Below are 17365 nucleotides of genomic sequence, written 5' to 3'. Positions count from 1 at the left end.
TCCTGGAGGGGGGGACCCCTTCATTTGGGGGGGTCCCCACTTCCCCAGGACCCCTGCCCATGCTGACCAGCCAGGGGGTTAATGCTTTGGCCGCGGGAGCTTATATAATAAGTTTCCCCCGGCTGTGGCATTACCCTGCTGGCTGGTTGTGTCCGGTGCTGGTTCTTAAAATACGGGGGACCCCTAGTCATTTTGTCCCCCGTATTTTGGGAACCAGCGCCGGACCTTGAGCCTGGTGCTGGTTTCATGAAATCAAGGGGACCCCTATTTGTCGGGACCCTGATTTTATGTCACCAGCACCGGCTCAGTGAGCCCGGGGCTGGTTATACTCGGGCGGGGGACCCCGCGCTCGTTTTTTTTTTTTTTTTTAATTTGCGCTTTCCTGAAAACGTGCGATTTTCAGACATGAAAATCGCACATTTTCAGGACTAAAGACAGTGCACCAATTCGCCGCAAATCGCACCACTTCGCACTTTTCAGCCTCAAAAACGCATCACATTAAATATGCGAATTTTGACAGAAAAGTGCGATTTCTAAAAGTGCGATTTGCGGCGATGTGGTGCGCAAAAAAAACATGCGCATTTAAGTCAAACCATAGAATGTCACCCTTTATATCAAAGGCTAAATACTCCTCACCTCTGAGGAGAAGTATTGCCAATGACCACTAGAGGCCACTAAACGGACCAAATTACTCCTGACCAGAAACTGAAAGCAAAATGATCTGTTTCAAACTTGCTGGATATGGGGAGAGGGAGCTGTGAAGATAGAGATTGGAGGTAGGAGCAGATAGAAACGAAGCCGTCATTTTGAAACAAAATAAATAAAAAAATATATAATTTTATTTAGAAAAATCCTAAAATAACAAGGCTCAGTTTAATCATTTAGAATGTGCTGGGGCTAGTGTGTCATCCACCTATAGTATAGCATCTACTGGCCCACCGTATCCACTTATTGCATGCTTCTTCTGAGCCAATTCTTCCACTTATAGCATGCATATACTAGCACCTTATCCACTTATAGCATGCTTCTCCTGGGCCACCTCATCCACTCATAGCATGCTTCTCCTGGGCCACCTCATCCACTCATAGCATGCTTCTCCTTGGCCACCTGATCCACTCATAGCATGCTTCTCCTGGGCCACCTCATCCACTCATAGCATGCTTCTCCTGGGCTACCTCATTCACTCATAGCATGCTTCTCCTGGGCTACCTCATCCACTCACAGCATGCTTCTCCTGGGCCACCTCATTCACTCATAGCATGATTCTCCTGGGCTACCTCATTCACTCATAGCATGCTTCTCCTTGGCCACCTGATCCACTCATAGCATGCTTCTCCTGGGCCACCTCATCCACTCATAGCATGCTTCTCCTGGGCTACCTCATTCACTCATAGCATGCTTCTCCTGGGCTACCTCATCCACTCACAGCATGCTTCTCCTGGGCCACCTCATTCACTCATAGCATGATTCTCCTGGGCTACCTCATTCACTCATAGCATGCTTCTCCTTGGCCACCTGATCCACTCATAGCATGCTTCTCCTGGGCCACCTCATCCACTCATAGCATGCTTCTCCTGGGCTACCTCATTCACTCATAGCATGCTTCTCCTGGGCCACCTCATCCACTCATAGCATGCTTCTCCTGGGCCACCTGATCCACTCATAGCATGCTTCTCCTGGGCCACCTGATCCACTCATAGCATGCTTCTCCTGGGCCACCTGATTCACTCATAGCATGCTTCTCCTGGGCCACTCTAATGATTAAAAGCTCTCTCATCTCCTCATTTGTCCAAGACATGGCACACATTGCAGGCTTTTAGGGGTTAAAATGAACTTCTGGGGTCTGTGGTGCCACAGAACATTTTCAAAGATAGGGAAAAGGGGATGGGGACTGGTAACCTGTGCACTAGTACCACATAGAATTTGAAGTATAATTTTTGTGGAAATATATATAATGATCCACAGTTTAAGTTTATCACGTGCTATTGCACTCGTAAATGTTGTGGAGGTGCTCCCCTGAGAGTAATATACAGTACAAACAAGAGAAAAAGAAAAAGTACTCTCTTTTTTTGGGGGCACACTTTGAATTTAAAACTTAACATTTAATTATATATTCATTAAAACTATTTTTGTCTCAATAACATGACAGGACGAACACACATTGAACACACAAGGAGTTTTTTTTTATTTTCCTCCTTTTTAACTCTATTTTAATATGAGTTCTAAGATTATTGTGAGTTGGTATCTACCAATCACACATAAAAATATTTTTTGGGGGGGTAGAGGTACCACGGTGTATGGAGTGGACCGCGAATATTTTAATGTATTGATCTTACACCAATGATATTTATCTCATGCTTATCAGGCCTAATCTCTTATCTATATTCTTTTAGAAAGAATAATCAGGGTGATCCCTTTTATCTGAAAATTGGGGTTCAGAAATTTAGAAGAGTAGATGCGCTTTTCTTGAGAGAGTAATTTTTCATATAACCAAGAGTTGGTATGTAGAATACCAGAAATTATAAAATAAAGAGTAGGACCGAGCTAGTGTAAGTACACCCCTGCAGGTTGTTTGTTACCACGGTGACTGCTGCTGATTGTTCTTACCGGGCTGGCTCTACCAGTCCTTACAATTGAGCGAGTCTGCCCGTGTGACAGTTGCAGATTTTGGGTGTGAAATAAAGTTAGGATATTAGTCCCTCAATGTTAGAGTGGGTGACTCCCTGGTTGGCAGTGCCCTTGCAGGGATGTCTACCCTCAATCAATGAGGTTTATACCCTGAAAGTGTATAGATTAAGGGCAAGTGTATCGCATTTTTGGGTGTCTGTACACGCTGCTTTCTCCCACTTGCTTTACAGTATTGGTGGGCGATGAGCGGTGCACTGCACCTTTAAGTGCGATTCGAAAGATCCCCACAGATAAGAAAAAGGAGGAAAAAGAATCATAGATAGGAAAAGACTAGGAAAAGTCTGTTCTTTTGAAAAATATATATAGAGACAAAGATTAATCTGTTGTCATTTTTTATCAATTGGCTAATGTGCACTTGTGCCTCACTCTTCCTACTCTGTGAGGTGCAGAAAAATCAGCAAACAAATAAAGCAGTCTCAAAACTTGATAATCTGTCTCTCAAGAAAGCGTTTACATATACATGCAAGTAATATCTCATAAGATTTCTCTCCCGGCAGGGGAGGCACAGATAAATATAAATAGATTTCTGACTCTATAGTGTATATTCCAAAGCTTACACTTTAGTACATGGCATATCGTATAATCTGGCAGATAAAGAAAAATGGTGAGCACAAATATTTGTTATTTTAAGGAAAAGGCCCCTAAATTGGGGTATTACCACCACTCAGATTGTTGCCCGATTGCTGCCAGAAAGAGTGTCAATCTGCCGAAGAGAAATCCCAGGATCTCTTTTGCTCAAGGCCTGAGAGCAGTAGTGAGGAGTCTGGTTCCCCCTCAATGGTTAAAGGTGTAAGCTGGGTGTGGGATAGACAGCTGTTTCGCGGAGGTCCCGCTTCCTCAGTACTGTGGATACTGAGGAAGCGGGACCTCCGCGAAACAGCTGTCTATCCCACACCCAGCTTACACCTTTAACCATTGAGGGGGAACCAGACTCCTCACTACTGCTCTCAGGCCTTGAGCAAAAGAGATCCTGGGATTTCTCTTCAGCAGATTGACACTCTTTCTGGCAGCAATCGGGCAACAATCTGAGTGGTGGTAATACCCCAATTTAGGGGCCTTTTCCTTAAAATAACAAATATTTGTGCTCACCATTTTTCTTTATCTGCCAGATTATACGATATGCCATGTACTAAAGTGTAAGCTTTGGAATATACACTATAGAGTCAGAAATCTATTTATATTTATCTGTGCCTCCCCTGCCGGGAGAGAAATCTTATGAGATATTACTTGCATGTATATGTAAACGCTTTCTTGAGAGACAGATTATCAAGTTTTGAGACTGCTTTATTTGTTTGCTGATTTTTCTGCACCTCACAGAGTAGGAAGAGTGAGGCACAAGTGCACATTAGCCAATTGATAAAAAATGACAACAGATTAATCTTTGTCTCTATATATATTTTTCAAAAGAACAGACTTTTCCTAGTCTTTTCCTATCTATGATTCTTTTTCCTCCTTTTTCTTATCTGTGGGGATCTTTCGAATCGCACTTAAAGGTGCAGTGCACCGCTCATCGCCCACCAATACTGTAAAGCAAGTGGGAGAAAGCAGCGTGTACAGACACCCAAAAATGCGATACACTTGCCCTTAATCTATACACTTTCAGGGTATAAACCTCATTGATTGAGGGTAGACATCCCTGCAAGGGCACTGCCAACCAGGGAGTCACCCACTCTAACATTGAGGGACTAATATCCTAACTTTATTTCACACCCAAAATCTGCAACTGTCACACGGGCAGACTCGCTCAATTGTAAGGACTGGTAGAGCCAGCCCGGTAAGAACAATCAGCAGCAGTCACCGTGGTAACAAACAACCTGCAGGGGTGTACTTACACTAGCTCGGTCCTACTCTTTATTTTATAATTTCTGGTATTCTACATACCAACTCTTGGTTATATGAAAAATTACTCTCTCAAGAAAAGCGCATCTACTCTTCTAAATTTCTGAACCCCAATTTTCAGATAAAAGGGATCACCCTGATTATTCTTTCTAAAAGAATATAGATAAGAGATTAGGCCTGATAAGCATGAGATAAATATCATTGGTGTAAGATCAATACATTAAAATATTCGCGGTCCACTCCATACACCGTGGTACCTCTACCCCCCCAAAAAATATTTTTATGTGTGATTGGTAGATACCAACTCACAATAATCTTAGAACTCATATTAAAATAGAGTTAAAAAGGAGGAAAATAAAAAAACTCCTTGTGTGTTCAATGTGTGTTCGTCCTGTCATGTTATTGAGACAAAAATAGTTTTAATGAATATATAATTAAACGTTAAGTTTTAAATTCAAAGTGTGCCCCCAAAAAAAGAGAGTACTTTTTCTTTTTCTCTTGTGTGCCACAGAACATGCATACTGTCTCCCTGCACGCTGTATGCTGTCTCTGGGCATGTCTGTGAGTGTCCACCACAACAGGCACTGACTACCAGGAAGTGAGGACCCCTTACCTTGTTGGAGGAGGGAGGTACAGTTGTACACGAACGGGGCCCCGTTTTTCCTGTATTTTCCATCCATACAGCCGCTGGACTCCCAGAAACCTCAAGATGAGTAACTCACTTTCCTTTTTTATCCATATTGTATAAGACACTAAAATAAAGTCATTCATTTATCTTAGCGACTGTGTCACCTGATGATTTGGGAACGAATACTGCATATATACCTTCTATGATACGCCAGACTCTCACGACATTATTGTGAGTAACCTGTAAGGGGGGATCCCCGAATTCATTTACTGGTTTTATGTCTGATGGTTCTCTCGTAGTCCATCAAAGAAACATCGTCTAAACAGTATTATACGAGGTCTGCTGCACCTCTGTTGTTTTTCTCCCCACATATTAGTCTCCCAAAAAGAAGAGACTACGGAGGAGAACTACATAACAAACGAAAAATTAGGAGAGTATCAATAATTACCCATAGCGCTTTTATCACTGGTGTGGGAATCTTTCCTCTTTCCACCACAACAGGAAGTTACCCTGCTAGCAAATAAGTACTAGCAGAGGCAACACAGGAAGCAGGGACATGTCCCTGCACCTTTCACACCAGCCAGTAACCCTGGAAGGACCCGGGAGCAACCCTGCTACCTAGCAGGGTTGAATTGCCTGCAAATTAACCTGGGAATTTGTCCCTGGAACCTTTCACACCAGAGTTAGTCCCGGGTTGTTCCCGGACCCAACCCGGGAATTTAGGCTGGTGTGAAAGGGGTAAATGTGTCATTTGTGTACATTTTAACTTATCATACAATCAGGGGCACAGGAGTGACACATACGTCCACCCAATCACATCCTCATATCAGTCACAATGAGTGGAGGAAAGTGATTGCATGACCATTGTTAATGTTGATGTATTATGACCAAAGGACAATAAGTTAAAAGCCTAGGTTACGTATTATGTCCGTAACCAGCGTACCTTTTATACCTAGCTACGTGCGAACAAAACGTAGCGCAGCGTAGCGTACCTTTATGGTGTATTATACACCAAAAAACCAATACCTTAATAATGGATCCCTTCGCAGTACTCTGTCTCTAGTCTGCGAATACACCTTTAAGGACAGTGTCTGTAATATACCTTATCGCTATATGCGAATAACAGACGAGACCACAGTATAGAAGTAAGGAGATAGAAACTCCGTAAATGATGTATTAAAGTCCCTAATGGACAAAAGGGGGTTACAGGAATAGGAAATAACAGGTATAACAAGTAATACAATAGTCTAACAATGAGTATAATAAACAAGCTCTGCTAGGGGAAGAAAAACAGACACAGGATACAATCAGCCAACAATACAATAAAAGCAAGTATAGTGAATGCAACCGTTTACCGTCTCATCAAATATGCGCAGCGCAGTCCGGTCGGAGCTCACTATGTTCAGGTTTGAACTATAGTCCGGTCAATGGTCAGGGAAAGGAAGATGTGCCGAAGTGACCAAGGCCGCCCTGGGTCACCTATCTTATAGGGTCAGAAAGGGGAGGTCAAAGGCCATTCCTATTGGTCAGGGTTCGTATGTCAAGTCCTCTGTGATTGGGGTAAAATAATGCACCTGGTTTGGATAGGTGCAGGGGAGTGACCTTTGGAGTCCTTTGTCTGTTGGTATCGTCGTCAGGGGTTGTAAATAGCAGTAAGAACCGGTTACAACTTATATGTGTGTATGTTTTTTTTTTTATATGCAATAAAAAGAAATAAAAAAAAAAAAAAAAGAACCGGTTACAACTAGATTCTTTTGTTATACACTTTTTAACAGAAACAGTCTTGGGAATATGGATTTTGTCCATAACTATCGGACCGTATGAATTGCGATTTATTCGCAATGACCGGAATACTGCGCATAAGAAACGGAACGTAACGGTACTAAACATTATACAGACGGATGTATGCAATGCTAACTAAGCTATGTGTGGTGCTCTAAACCTTTAACTATATTTTATTTAGTGTAAGTATGTTATTATGAATTTATGTGTAATAGTATGGCTGCGCTTCTGGTCCACTTTGTCACACAGACTCGGGTATGGAAACTTTATTTGCGCAACTCTGCGAACCAAAATGGCGGCCATACTATCCTAAAATGGCGTGTGTGCAACTCGACTTTAACACCATTTGGTTGCCCTTGGCAAATCTGGTTACTGTCTTTCTAGGCTCCACTCAGTTGCACCCCCAGTTACCATCCAGGAACAGCCCTCCTGTATCCAAATCTGTACGGCGACTTACTACAACCAAAATCAAACAACTAGGGCAAATGTGGAAATAAAAAACATTGCTTCACTTTGTACATTTCCTATTTACGCCCTCCATGTATGTGTATATGTGTATGTGGGTGTGTATGTGTATGTGGGTGTCTATGATGATTATTTCGTCTAAACTGAGCCTGGATGTTTCTCAATAAATGAGCATTTAATTCTACATTGGATTTCTCGTGACTGGTGCCGGTTGTTCTGTTTGCACTTGGGCATTTCCAGCAGGACTATACCTCTATATATATACAGTATATATATATATATATATATATATATATATATATATATATATATATATATATATATATATATATATATATATATATATATACAGGTTGAGTATCCCTTATCCGAAATGCTCGGGACCACGAGCATTCCGGATAGGGGATTTTTTCGGTTTTTAGAATAACTTTTTTTAGGCTTACTTACCTGTCCCCTGATGGTGTCCGGTGGTCCCTCGGCATCCACGCAGTGACGTCACCAGCGCACACTCGCGCAATGCATTCCTGGGACCGCTGGAGGCCCTGGAGAAGATGCCGGAGTCCTGCTGTGGATGCCCTGGGACTTGGTAAGTATGAAAAGGGGGGTAAAAAAACCCACGGTTTTTGGAATAATTCGGATAATGGATACACGGATACGGGATACTCAACCTGTGTATATATATATATATATATATATATGGCGAGAGTAAAGGATGGCACTCAGGAGACTTGGTAAAACGTGCTGTATTCAAGCGTGCAAAAAAGGACCAACGTTTCGGGGTATATACCCCTTTGTCAAGGTGCTAGTGAGTTCTCACTAGCACCTTGACAAAGGGGTATATACCCCGAAACGTTGGTCCTTTTTTGCACGCTTGAATACAGCACGTTTTACCAAGTCTCCTGAGTGCCATCCTTTACTCTCGCCATACCCATCCCCCTGTGGAAGGGCACCGGGGCAGCTGACCAAGTTAGTGGAGTGCCGGGCCGCAGAAGCTCTCTCTCTATATATATATATATATATATATATATTTATATATATATATATATATATAAAATCACCCGCCTATCTATAAGTTTCCTGTATTGCTTTCCTGAAAAAATACTTGAAAATATGAACATAACCTAGTAGCTTTGGCGTGTTCCTCATTGTCTGCAGAGATGCTCAGTCTCAGTCCCCTAAAGCCGCCATATTTATTGAGTATCTGCCCAGCTGTTTACAGAATATGATTTATTCAGCAGAAATGTTTGCTTTTAATATAAACTATGTCCGATCCAGCTGTGCTTCCTTAATAGGTTATTATATAATGATCGCTGTCTTTCCAGAGTTCAGGATGTTTGGATATCTAAGCTGTCTGTGGCAGGGGACAGGAAGTCTCAGACGATGCCTGCTCTCCGGAGCAAAACAGGGGCCATGCGTCTACATCTCAGCAGCCTAGAAAGCTCCTTCACACTAAATCATAGTAAGTCGTTATAATCGGCACAATTAAATACTACGGGAAGGTAAGAATGAAGATGGTTATTATTTTTAGGGCCAGCCAAGACAGAAAATACAGTAGACAGTAGGTTTTTCCTATCACTTCAACCATAGATAACCATAAATAATTTGATTTGGCCTAGGCACACAGTTTGGGAACCACGGCGGGTAATAATAAAGTAGTTCCCAAGCCTAATGGCTAGGATATGGGCTATAATAATGACTAGGATATGAATCTGTACCATAGTCTGTTGGCTGGTGTACAACGACCCACTCCTTTGTCTGTACATGTACACATGATGGAGCATTAACGAGGGGTATGCTGCAGAATGCAGCATGACCCCTAACCCCCCCCCCCCCTCCTCCATCGCTCGTTGTACAGTGTCCTACGCATAGCGAGTGATGCGAGGGGATGCGGTGCACATTAAACTGTGTCCATGTTGACTGTGTTGACATTCAGGTAAAAAAACAGTGAAAAACCCCATGTCGACCTTTTTGACTGTCGACCTAGACATTGTCGAACTAATGACCTATAACCATGTAGACCTAGACCCATGTGGACCTTTTCCCATGTTGACTTATTGGTGTTGACCTAATGACTGTCGATGACTGTCGACCATCATGCTGTAGACCGAACGATCCCAACCCATAGGTGGTGGCAGGATAAATCGCACACGTTCTTTGTACAAATGTGTCCTTCAAAACCTAGCCTCAATACTTCATACAGCGCGAGACGCCAGATGCAACTGAGCCACACCTAGCGATGTGATGAAATGTAGCGTAACGACTTCATCTTATTCACATCACAGATGCAGCTAAACACCACTCACAGGGCCAGATGTATTAAGCCTTAACAAAAGATAACGTGGAGGGTGATAACGAGGCCCGACACTGGGCTGTGACTTTAACCTCAGAAAAATTAGTTTGAAATATGTTCAAAGTCACACAACAAAAATTGGTAACCCTTTTTACACAAATGTCGCACCTCAAATTGATCAGTGTAATCTAGTGGAGTAGTTTTGTTATTTGTGCAACCAAAGGAAACATTTTGAGTAAATAACACGATCGGCACAGAGGGGCTGATTGGTGTGACTTAAGCACAGAGTAAGAGGATACATCTGTATATTGCATACTCCCTCCAGTGGCGTGTTTGTCAGTAAAGTAATCCCAATTCTATTTGGGGTAAGCATTAAGCGAGTATGGTGTGACATGTATTCAATGCCGCTGTTCACACTGTTTAGGATTCGCTGCACATTTGCCGGCATTCTCCGGGCTGGAGGATTCACAACCAGTTCTCCCTCTCCCCCTATTCAACGCGTCAGGGGCTAGCTGCCTCTGACGGTGAATTTATACCCCCCTGGTTAACCCTTCAGTGGTTGGGGTTTTTTGGGGGAGTGCTCCCCACTGGGCGAGTTTTTTATGGGGAGCGCTCCCTTAAAAAAAAAACACCACTACCTCCCCAGGTCCGGGCAGCGCCGCTGCACTGTCAATCAGCGGCTGCCCGGACCTGCGCCGCGTCCCTGTCCCCGGCAGCCGGCTTGTCATAAGCCGGTGCCGGGGACTTCAATAAGAAACCCGGAGGGGAGGGGGGAGGAGGTGGCGCCGCAGAGGGGAGGGAGGTTCCAAACAGTGGCAATCCCGAGAATTTTCCGGGCTTGCCAGACTGGGCACTGAGGCACAGCCCGGAAAATTCTCGGGATTGCCACTGAAGGGGTTAATGCCGCACGGAGCCGGGAGGATGGCGTAAGGCAGGGAGATGGCAGCATCCCTGCCTGCACCGCAGGCTGCATACAGCAGCAGGGGGAGAAGGAGGGCTGGCGGGAGACAGGCAGCAGAAGCTGCAGCCCCGAGGAGACAGGGTAGGCGGGGTGGTGCAGGGAACGCTGCGCTGGTCCCGCTCGTGCATATGTAATGAGTGGGACCCAGCATAGTGAATATTAATGAGCGGGTCCCTGCCCCCCTGCTTACATCATGTGTGGTGTGGTTGTTTGGGTTGGTCTCTAAGGGGGTTAGGCTGGGGTTGGATACTAAGGGGGTTGGGTGGTTAGGCTGCGCATGAGAGGGGGGGGGGAGTTTAGGCTGCACGTACGGAGGGTTGGGGGGTTAGTGGAAGAGGGTTAGAGCACTTTCCTAGCAGGTGCTTGTACTCTGCTCATCAGGATGCTGCTGTCGGTTTTCTGACCATCTGCATCCCAAGTTCCGGATTCCCCTATGCAACCCCTAATTGATTTTGTAATTTAAACCCCATGGATATGTTATATCTTAAATATACGTTGTCAGCCATTATCAGATATATGATTAAATAAGCCTTTGATTTCTCTGTTGTGCTCTATCTATAACTAGGTGTAGGCATCAGTGAAGCAGATATCTTACATCAGGCATTGCTAGAAGGAAATTGTACCACAGAAGTGTCTCTGACCGTGCTGGATACCATATCCTTCTTCACACAGACCTTCCGGGTAAGCTGGCTGTCATTGGTATCTCTAGGTATCTGGTATAATACTGTCCCCTTGTAGTAAGTTCAAAACATCTCCTAAAAATGACATCTTAGAAGAGGCAGGTTGGTTCTGGTTGGCTTGGTAACAACGGTGATTTGCTGCTTAGCGAGTTTTCTAACGCCGCTTTGCGAATATCCCCCGCCGCTTTGCGAATGGATGTTTTTCATAATCATCAATTTACAGGGTAGCGCGTGGGGCCGAAATCATTCGATGGTCGCCGACTATCAATTAATTTCTACCCTGCTCACAAATCTAAGTCAGTGTGGACTGACTTAAACTTGCGGTGTCCGGGTCCGAGCATTGGGCATGCGGCTGACTGACATCGGCCTCTCGCCCACAGCAGGCAGCTGCCCGTCTGCATTCGCATTTGGTCACCCAGCAAATTTTTTGCTGGGCACACCGAGCGTTTTCGGTGGTACATCCACAGCCGCCCCTCCTTGCGAGTACTACGGCAACTATGCGAGTCTCCGAAGGCACCCGCACAGCAGCATATGTGCATGCGCAGTAAGAAAACATCGGTCCGAGCACGCTGGGGACCGAGTTATTTAGAATGAGGACCAATGTGTACACAGGAGTAGACCTTACCACTGCATAAGAGTAACTTTGCACCTTAGCAAAGCCATGTTGCAATACCAGTGGGACATCCATAGAATCCCTATGCTAATTTGAGAATCCGTCCATGTATGTGAAAGCCTATCCCGCCCACTGTTTTCAGCCCATGTCCTTACGTCCATGTCCATCGACTAGTTATTAGCTTTTGACTGACACCATGGGCCAAATGTAATAGGGTGAGAGTTTCAAAAAAAGTCAGAGATTTTGAGTTTTCCCATTTTTTTTAAAGCTGCAATCAATTACATGGCAAAATCAACCTGGTTTTGCAGTGTAATTGATTGCTGCTTTAAAAAAAATGGGAAAACTCTTCCAAAATATCTCACTTTCTGAAACTCTCACCCTATTACATTTGGCCCCATGTTTGGTGTCTTCTGACTGATTGCTACTTTTAATCTTGTTGCTTTCTCTGGAATCGCGAGAAAAAATAAACTGAGGTTGCAGCAATATTTAATGGATATACAGAACGGGCCTTGAATGTGAGGTTTACATTCTCAGAGGTGGGAACTTGTTGGCTTTGTTCTTGAACTGGCCCAGATCATCTGACTTCTGCCGTGGCTTGAAGACAGTAGCCATTGTGTGCATTCCTCTGCATGAGATGCGTCTGTATCACTGAAAGTCCTCCAGCCTGATGTTGCATCTTATATGACCATGCTAAGCAGAGGGATAAAGACACATCAGAGAGATGACACATACATATTCCAATGAAATACTAGCATAAAGAAGGTACCACTGTCCCCCATTCTTTAGTGCTGGCATTCCTGAGACTGGCCCTTTGTAGTTCTGTGGTACAGTTCTGTGTAAACCCTGCTTCATTAATTCACTTCTTCTTTTGCTCCTTGTAGACTCAGCTCATCAACACAGAATGCCAAAATCCATTGATGAAGAAAGTGTTTGATATTTATTTGGCTTTTCTGAAAAATGGACAGTCAGAGATATGTTTAAAACACGTCTTTGCATCTCTCAGATCCTTCATCAGCAAGGTAGGTAGTCTGAGACTCTGATACATTGCAGCAATATTACGTCAAATGGATTAAAATGTTTAAAACAATTGCATACAGGGCTGCCATCAGAAATTGCAGGGCCCGGAACTCACAAAATAGGCAGGGCCCCCCTAACATTGTGATGCGGTGGGCGAAGCTTAGAATATTGTGGGAGGAGCTATAGTGGGGCTTGGTCATCAATAGACGTGTCAGTCAATTTTACAAACCGATATCAAAGTGTGGGGGTCATCACGTCAACCAATCAATCATCTTTTTTGGGGGGTATTTTTTAAACAGCTGTAATACAGCAGGTAGAAAAGTTAAAGTAGGAGCACACACACACATTCCATTCCCTCCCACCCTCACCACTCTCTCCCAGTGTAAACCATAGAAGTAGTAGCTGTCAGGGGCCTGCTGCTGCCACAAGCACTATAGAGGGAGACAGGCTTCCCTGACAACAAAGGGAAGAGATGTGGTGACATACTTGCCTACCTGACCCTCTCCATGCGGGAGAAAATGCTCTGTTTCTGGACTTCCCTGGTAGTGTATGATTGCCATCACCTGTGGGGAGCTAGGTAAAGGTGTTTCACCACAGGTGATGGCAATCATACATTACCAGGGAAGTCCAGGAGCAGAGCATTTTCTCCCGCATGGAGAGGGTGAGGTAGTCTAAAGGACAACAAAACTAAGGACGATTTATTTAAATAACTTTTTTAATACACCAATTTACAGATAGCATATGTCATTGTTTTTACAAAGTCAAAATAATCAAAATGTGAAACTTCTATGAACTTGTGTCAGAACTGTAACCACTGTGGGCAGTTTTAACTTTCAGAATACATCTGTTGGAGGTTCCCTCTTCAATATCCAGCATTTGTAGAATGTGCAATTACATATGAATTAGGAAGTGTGACACTTCCTTTATTTCTGCTTCATTTGATGGTGTACTTATGCGCCAGTAGTTCCCACACTTTGTTTATTTATCTGCCAACATACCTAGACTAAAGTATTGTATCGAATAAAACTGGAATCATGAATTGAGAATGTTACTTTAATCTGCTAAATGTGCTAGTGATGGCATACTTCAGAATCCTCAGAAGTGGCCGAAGGTTACCCATAGGAGACAGATTTGTGGGTTCTATGCTTCAGAATCATCAGAGGCGGCAGTAGGTTAACCTTAGGAAGACAAAAACAAAAAACACAATACTAGCGCTAAAAAAATGTATTCCCTTTACTATCAATCAGAAAGTCCCCTGCAGTATTCCAAACAACATATAAAAACTGCGCTGAGGACAATCTTTCTATAATTAAATTTATTATATATGTATGTATAGAGTGCTATTTTTCAGCAGGAACCAGCAGGAACTCAGTTCCTGAACCTCTAATTAAATATGACATCATCAAGAACTAAAAATGTACTTTCCATAAGATAAGTTTTATTTTAAAGTCACCTGTGAGTGCCTTTGTTTCTAAATACAATATATACATCTATCTCTCCCTCCCTCTCTTTATTATATATATTATTTTTTATTTAATTGATCCACCCCTAGACCTGGAGTTCCTGGACCTATTTTTCCAGAAAAATAGAACTGTATGTATATATATATATCACTGGCCAGTGAACATTTCAAAATTATTATTAGTCATACATGGACATACACACAAAACACATAAAAAAAACAATATTCAGTCATTTGCAACCCTGGTATTAAAGTGCCTTATGATAGGTGTTAGCAGTTTACTGTGTTTTTAGTAAAAAGCATGCATGTTAGTCAAAATTAGCATGTTAGGAAAAAATAAAAATTAGATTTTAAAAAGATTAAAAAAAGGTATGTAACGTTACCAGAGTCTGGCCAGACAAAAATAAGGTCCCTCTCTCAGGTCCTGTTAATTGACCTCCCCTTGTTTGATGTATTTCAAGTGCAAATTGCACAGGACTGCTGTTGCAGGATGTGGGAGCAGGCTGTGTAATGCCAGGTGCCAATGAGAGCCTCCTTATATTCCTTTGTATTCCAGATGGGCATTAGATATAAGTGTTCCAAGATACGGTGACGCGTTTCCCCGCCTCCTTTGGCGGTGTCAGCGAATTCCTCAGATCAATATTCGTATATCGATCTGAGGAAGCCGCTGGTTATATTGGTTATTGGTATATTGGTTAGCCTTAGGAGACAGCATTGTGGGTCCTATGCATTAGAACAGTGGTTCCCAGCCCTGGTCCTCAAGTACCCCCAACAGTGCACGTTTTCCAGGTCACCCGGCAGGTGCACTCATTATTCAGGCACATCTGAAAAGATCCACAGGTGGAGCTAATTATAGCACTTGTGATTCTGTGTGGAGACCTGCAAAACATGCACTGTTGGGGGTACTTGAGGACCAGGGTTGGGAACCACTGCATTAGAATCATCAACAGCAGCAGAATGTTAACTATAGAAGGCAGCTCTGTTTGTTCTTATGCTTCACAATCCTCAGAAGCAGCAGAGTGTTAGCAATAGGAGACTGCTCTCTGGGTCCTATCCACCAGAATCCACAGAGGCGGCAGAAGGTTAGCTATATGAGAAAGCTCTGTGGGTCCTATGCTTCAAAATCCTTACAGACATCAGAAGGTTAGCTATAAGAGACAGCTCTATGGGTCCTATTCTTCACAATACACTGAAGCAGCAGCATGTTAGCTATAGGAGACATTTCAGTGGGTCCTATGCTTCAGAATCCACAGAGGCAGCAGAAGCAATGGGAAACAGCTTGTAGGTTCCTATGCTTCAGAATGTGGAAGAAGTTTAGCCATAGGAAACAGCTATGTTGGTCCTATGTTTCAGAATCCAGAGGAGGCATAAGGAGGTATGCCAATCCTGGGCATTTTTTGAATCTGTGGATTCAGTATTGAAAAATACCCATTCCAGGGATACCTGGGAATGAGTTTAATCCCACCCAAACCAGGTGCCCTCAGTGTAACTTTTCCGGGCAGCTGACTGGAGCCATGGTGGTCTGGAGCCAGGCAGTGGTGTAGAGCCGAGCAGCAGGCCCGGATGCGCAGTGTGGCCTCTGATATCATGCTGTGCAGAGCCACACACTGGGGTCAGAAGCAGCCGTGCAGCGTCTGTGTGGGTTCTCGGCACTGCCCGGCATTAGAGTTATATGGGGGGATGGTGATAAAATGATTTTGGCCCTCCTGGAATGGGTCATGTTGGGAGGTATGGTTTAGCCAAAATATTATGGGTTTCTTAATTATCATGTTACGAACAGTTACTATTATGTATTTATGCCTGTATAATGTAAATGTAAATGATGTTGTGTTTGATGTTGTGTTTGTGCATTTAATTTTGACTGAATGTGTTATTCTATTTTGGCAAGTTTCCATCAGTGTTCTTTAAAGGGAGAGTGAACATGTGCGCAGCCTTTTGCTATGAGGTTCTCAAGTGCTGCACATCAAAACTCGTCTCCACCAGGAACGAGGCATCTGCTATTCTCTATCTTCTTATGAGGAACAACTTTGAGTTCACCAAGAGGAGGACATTTCTCAGGACACACTTACAGGCAAGACAATAAAGAGGATGTTAATGTACTTGTCTATTTTGTGACCTGCATAGGCAATAAAGTTCTTCACATGTTTACTATTTAAAAGTCCGTCTTCTGCAATATATTTTTACTTTAAGCTGTGACTGCTTTTACTTTCACTTTGAGCTGTGACAGATTTTAGCCCACAAACTCTCCACCCCCAGTTACTATTTGCTCCTTCCTCAAATCTCTGCCTTCACAGCTCCCTCTCTCCAAATCCAGCCAATTTGAAACAGAGCATTGTCCCTGCAAAAATAGTTTTCACTTTCTTTTATGATATCTTTTAGTAATTTGATCCGTCCAGTGGCCTCTAACGGTCAGTGGTGGTCACTTCACTTCTTAGGTGTACATTCAATGCCACTTAGGCGAGCTATGATGGCGAGCAGTGTAGATAGCTTGCGGTCAGTATTCAGCTGACCCACCTTTGCTTGCTGTTTCCTCCTTGTTGGTTCTTTTCAGCAAGGTGGAAACGGTGAGTGCGGGTGTCAAAATGGCGAGGCTTGCCACTATATGCAGCGGGCTTGCTGCAGTTGTGACGAACCTTGCCGTTCCAGGGAACAGTGAGGATTTCCCCAGTACATGGCAAGCGGCCTAGACGGCAAGGATGGCTTTTTTTGCCGAAAACAAGCCATCCTCGCAGCACAAACCCCCTCGCCACCAGGATTGACCTACCACCCATAGAGGTGAGGTGTACTTAGCCTTTTATGTATGTTTATGCTATTCAGATCTATTTTTATTTAATTAGTCTAGTGTGTTCTAGGCCAGAAGTGCGGAACGCCACACATTACACTAACATATGAGAAAGCAAAGTGCTACAAGTTTTAAAGGATGGAGCTGGGGGGCTGCAG

At 43.6% G+C, this 17365-nt stretch overlaps 1 protein-coding gene across 3 annotated transcripts in view; it reads left to right on the top strand.

Moving 5' to 3' along the window:
- Positions 1–17365, top strand: part of DOCK11 (dedicator of cytokinesis 11) — a 249713-nt gene that overhangs the window by 145541 nt on the left and 86807 nt on the right. For all 3 annotated transcript variants that reach the window (XR_014460735.1, XM_083159557.1, XM_083159556.1), the window contains 4 exons: positions 8725–8861; positions 11219–11334; positions 12828–12965; positions 16314–16496. Coding sequence is in view for 2 of the 3 variants with exons in the window: in XM_083159557.1 (XP_083015683.1) it covers positions 8725–8861; positions 11219–11334; positions 12828–12965; positions 16314–16496 (574 nt within the window). In the remaining variant the exon portion in view is untranslated. The remainder of the gene's footprint in view (positions 1–8724; positions 8862–11218; positions 11335–12827; positions 12966–16313; positions 16497–17365) is intronic.

The sequence above is a fragment of the Crinia signifera genome, chromosome 9 (assembly GCF_055691185.1).
Source record: "Crinia signifera chromosome 9, ASM5569118v1, whole genome shotgun sequence".
In the NCBI taxonomy this organism is placed as follows: Eukaryota; Metazoa; Chordata; class Amphibia; order Anura; family Myobatrachidae; genus Crinia; species Crinia signifera.
The sequence above is the reverse complement of the archived record's forward strand: the minus strand, read 5'-3'. Positions and strand labels throughout refer to the sequence as shown.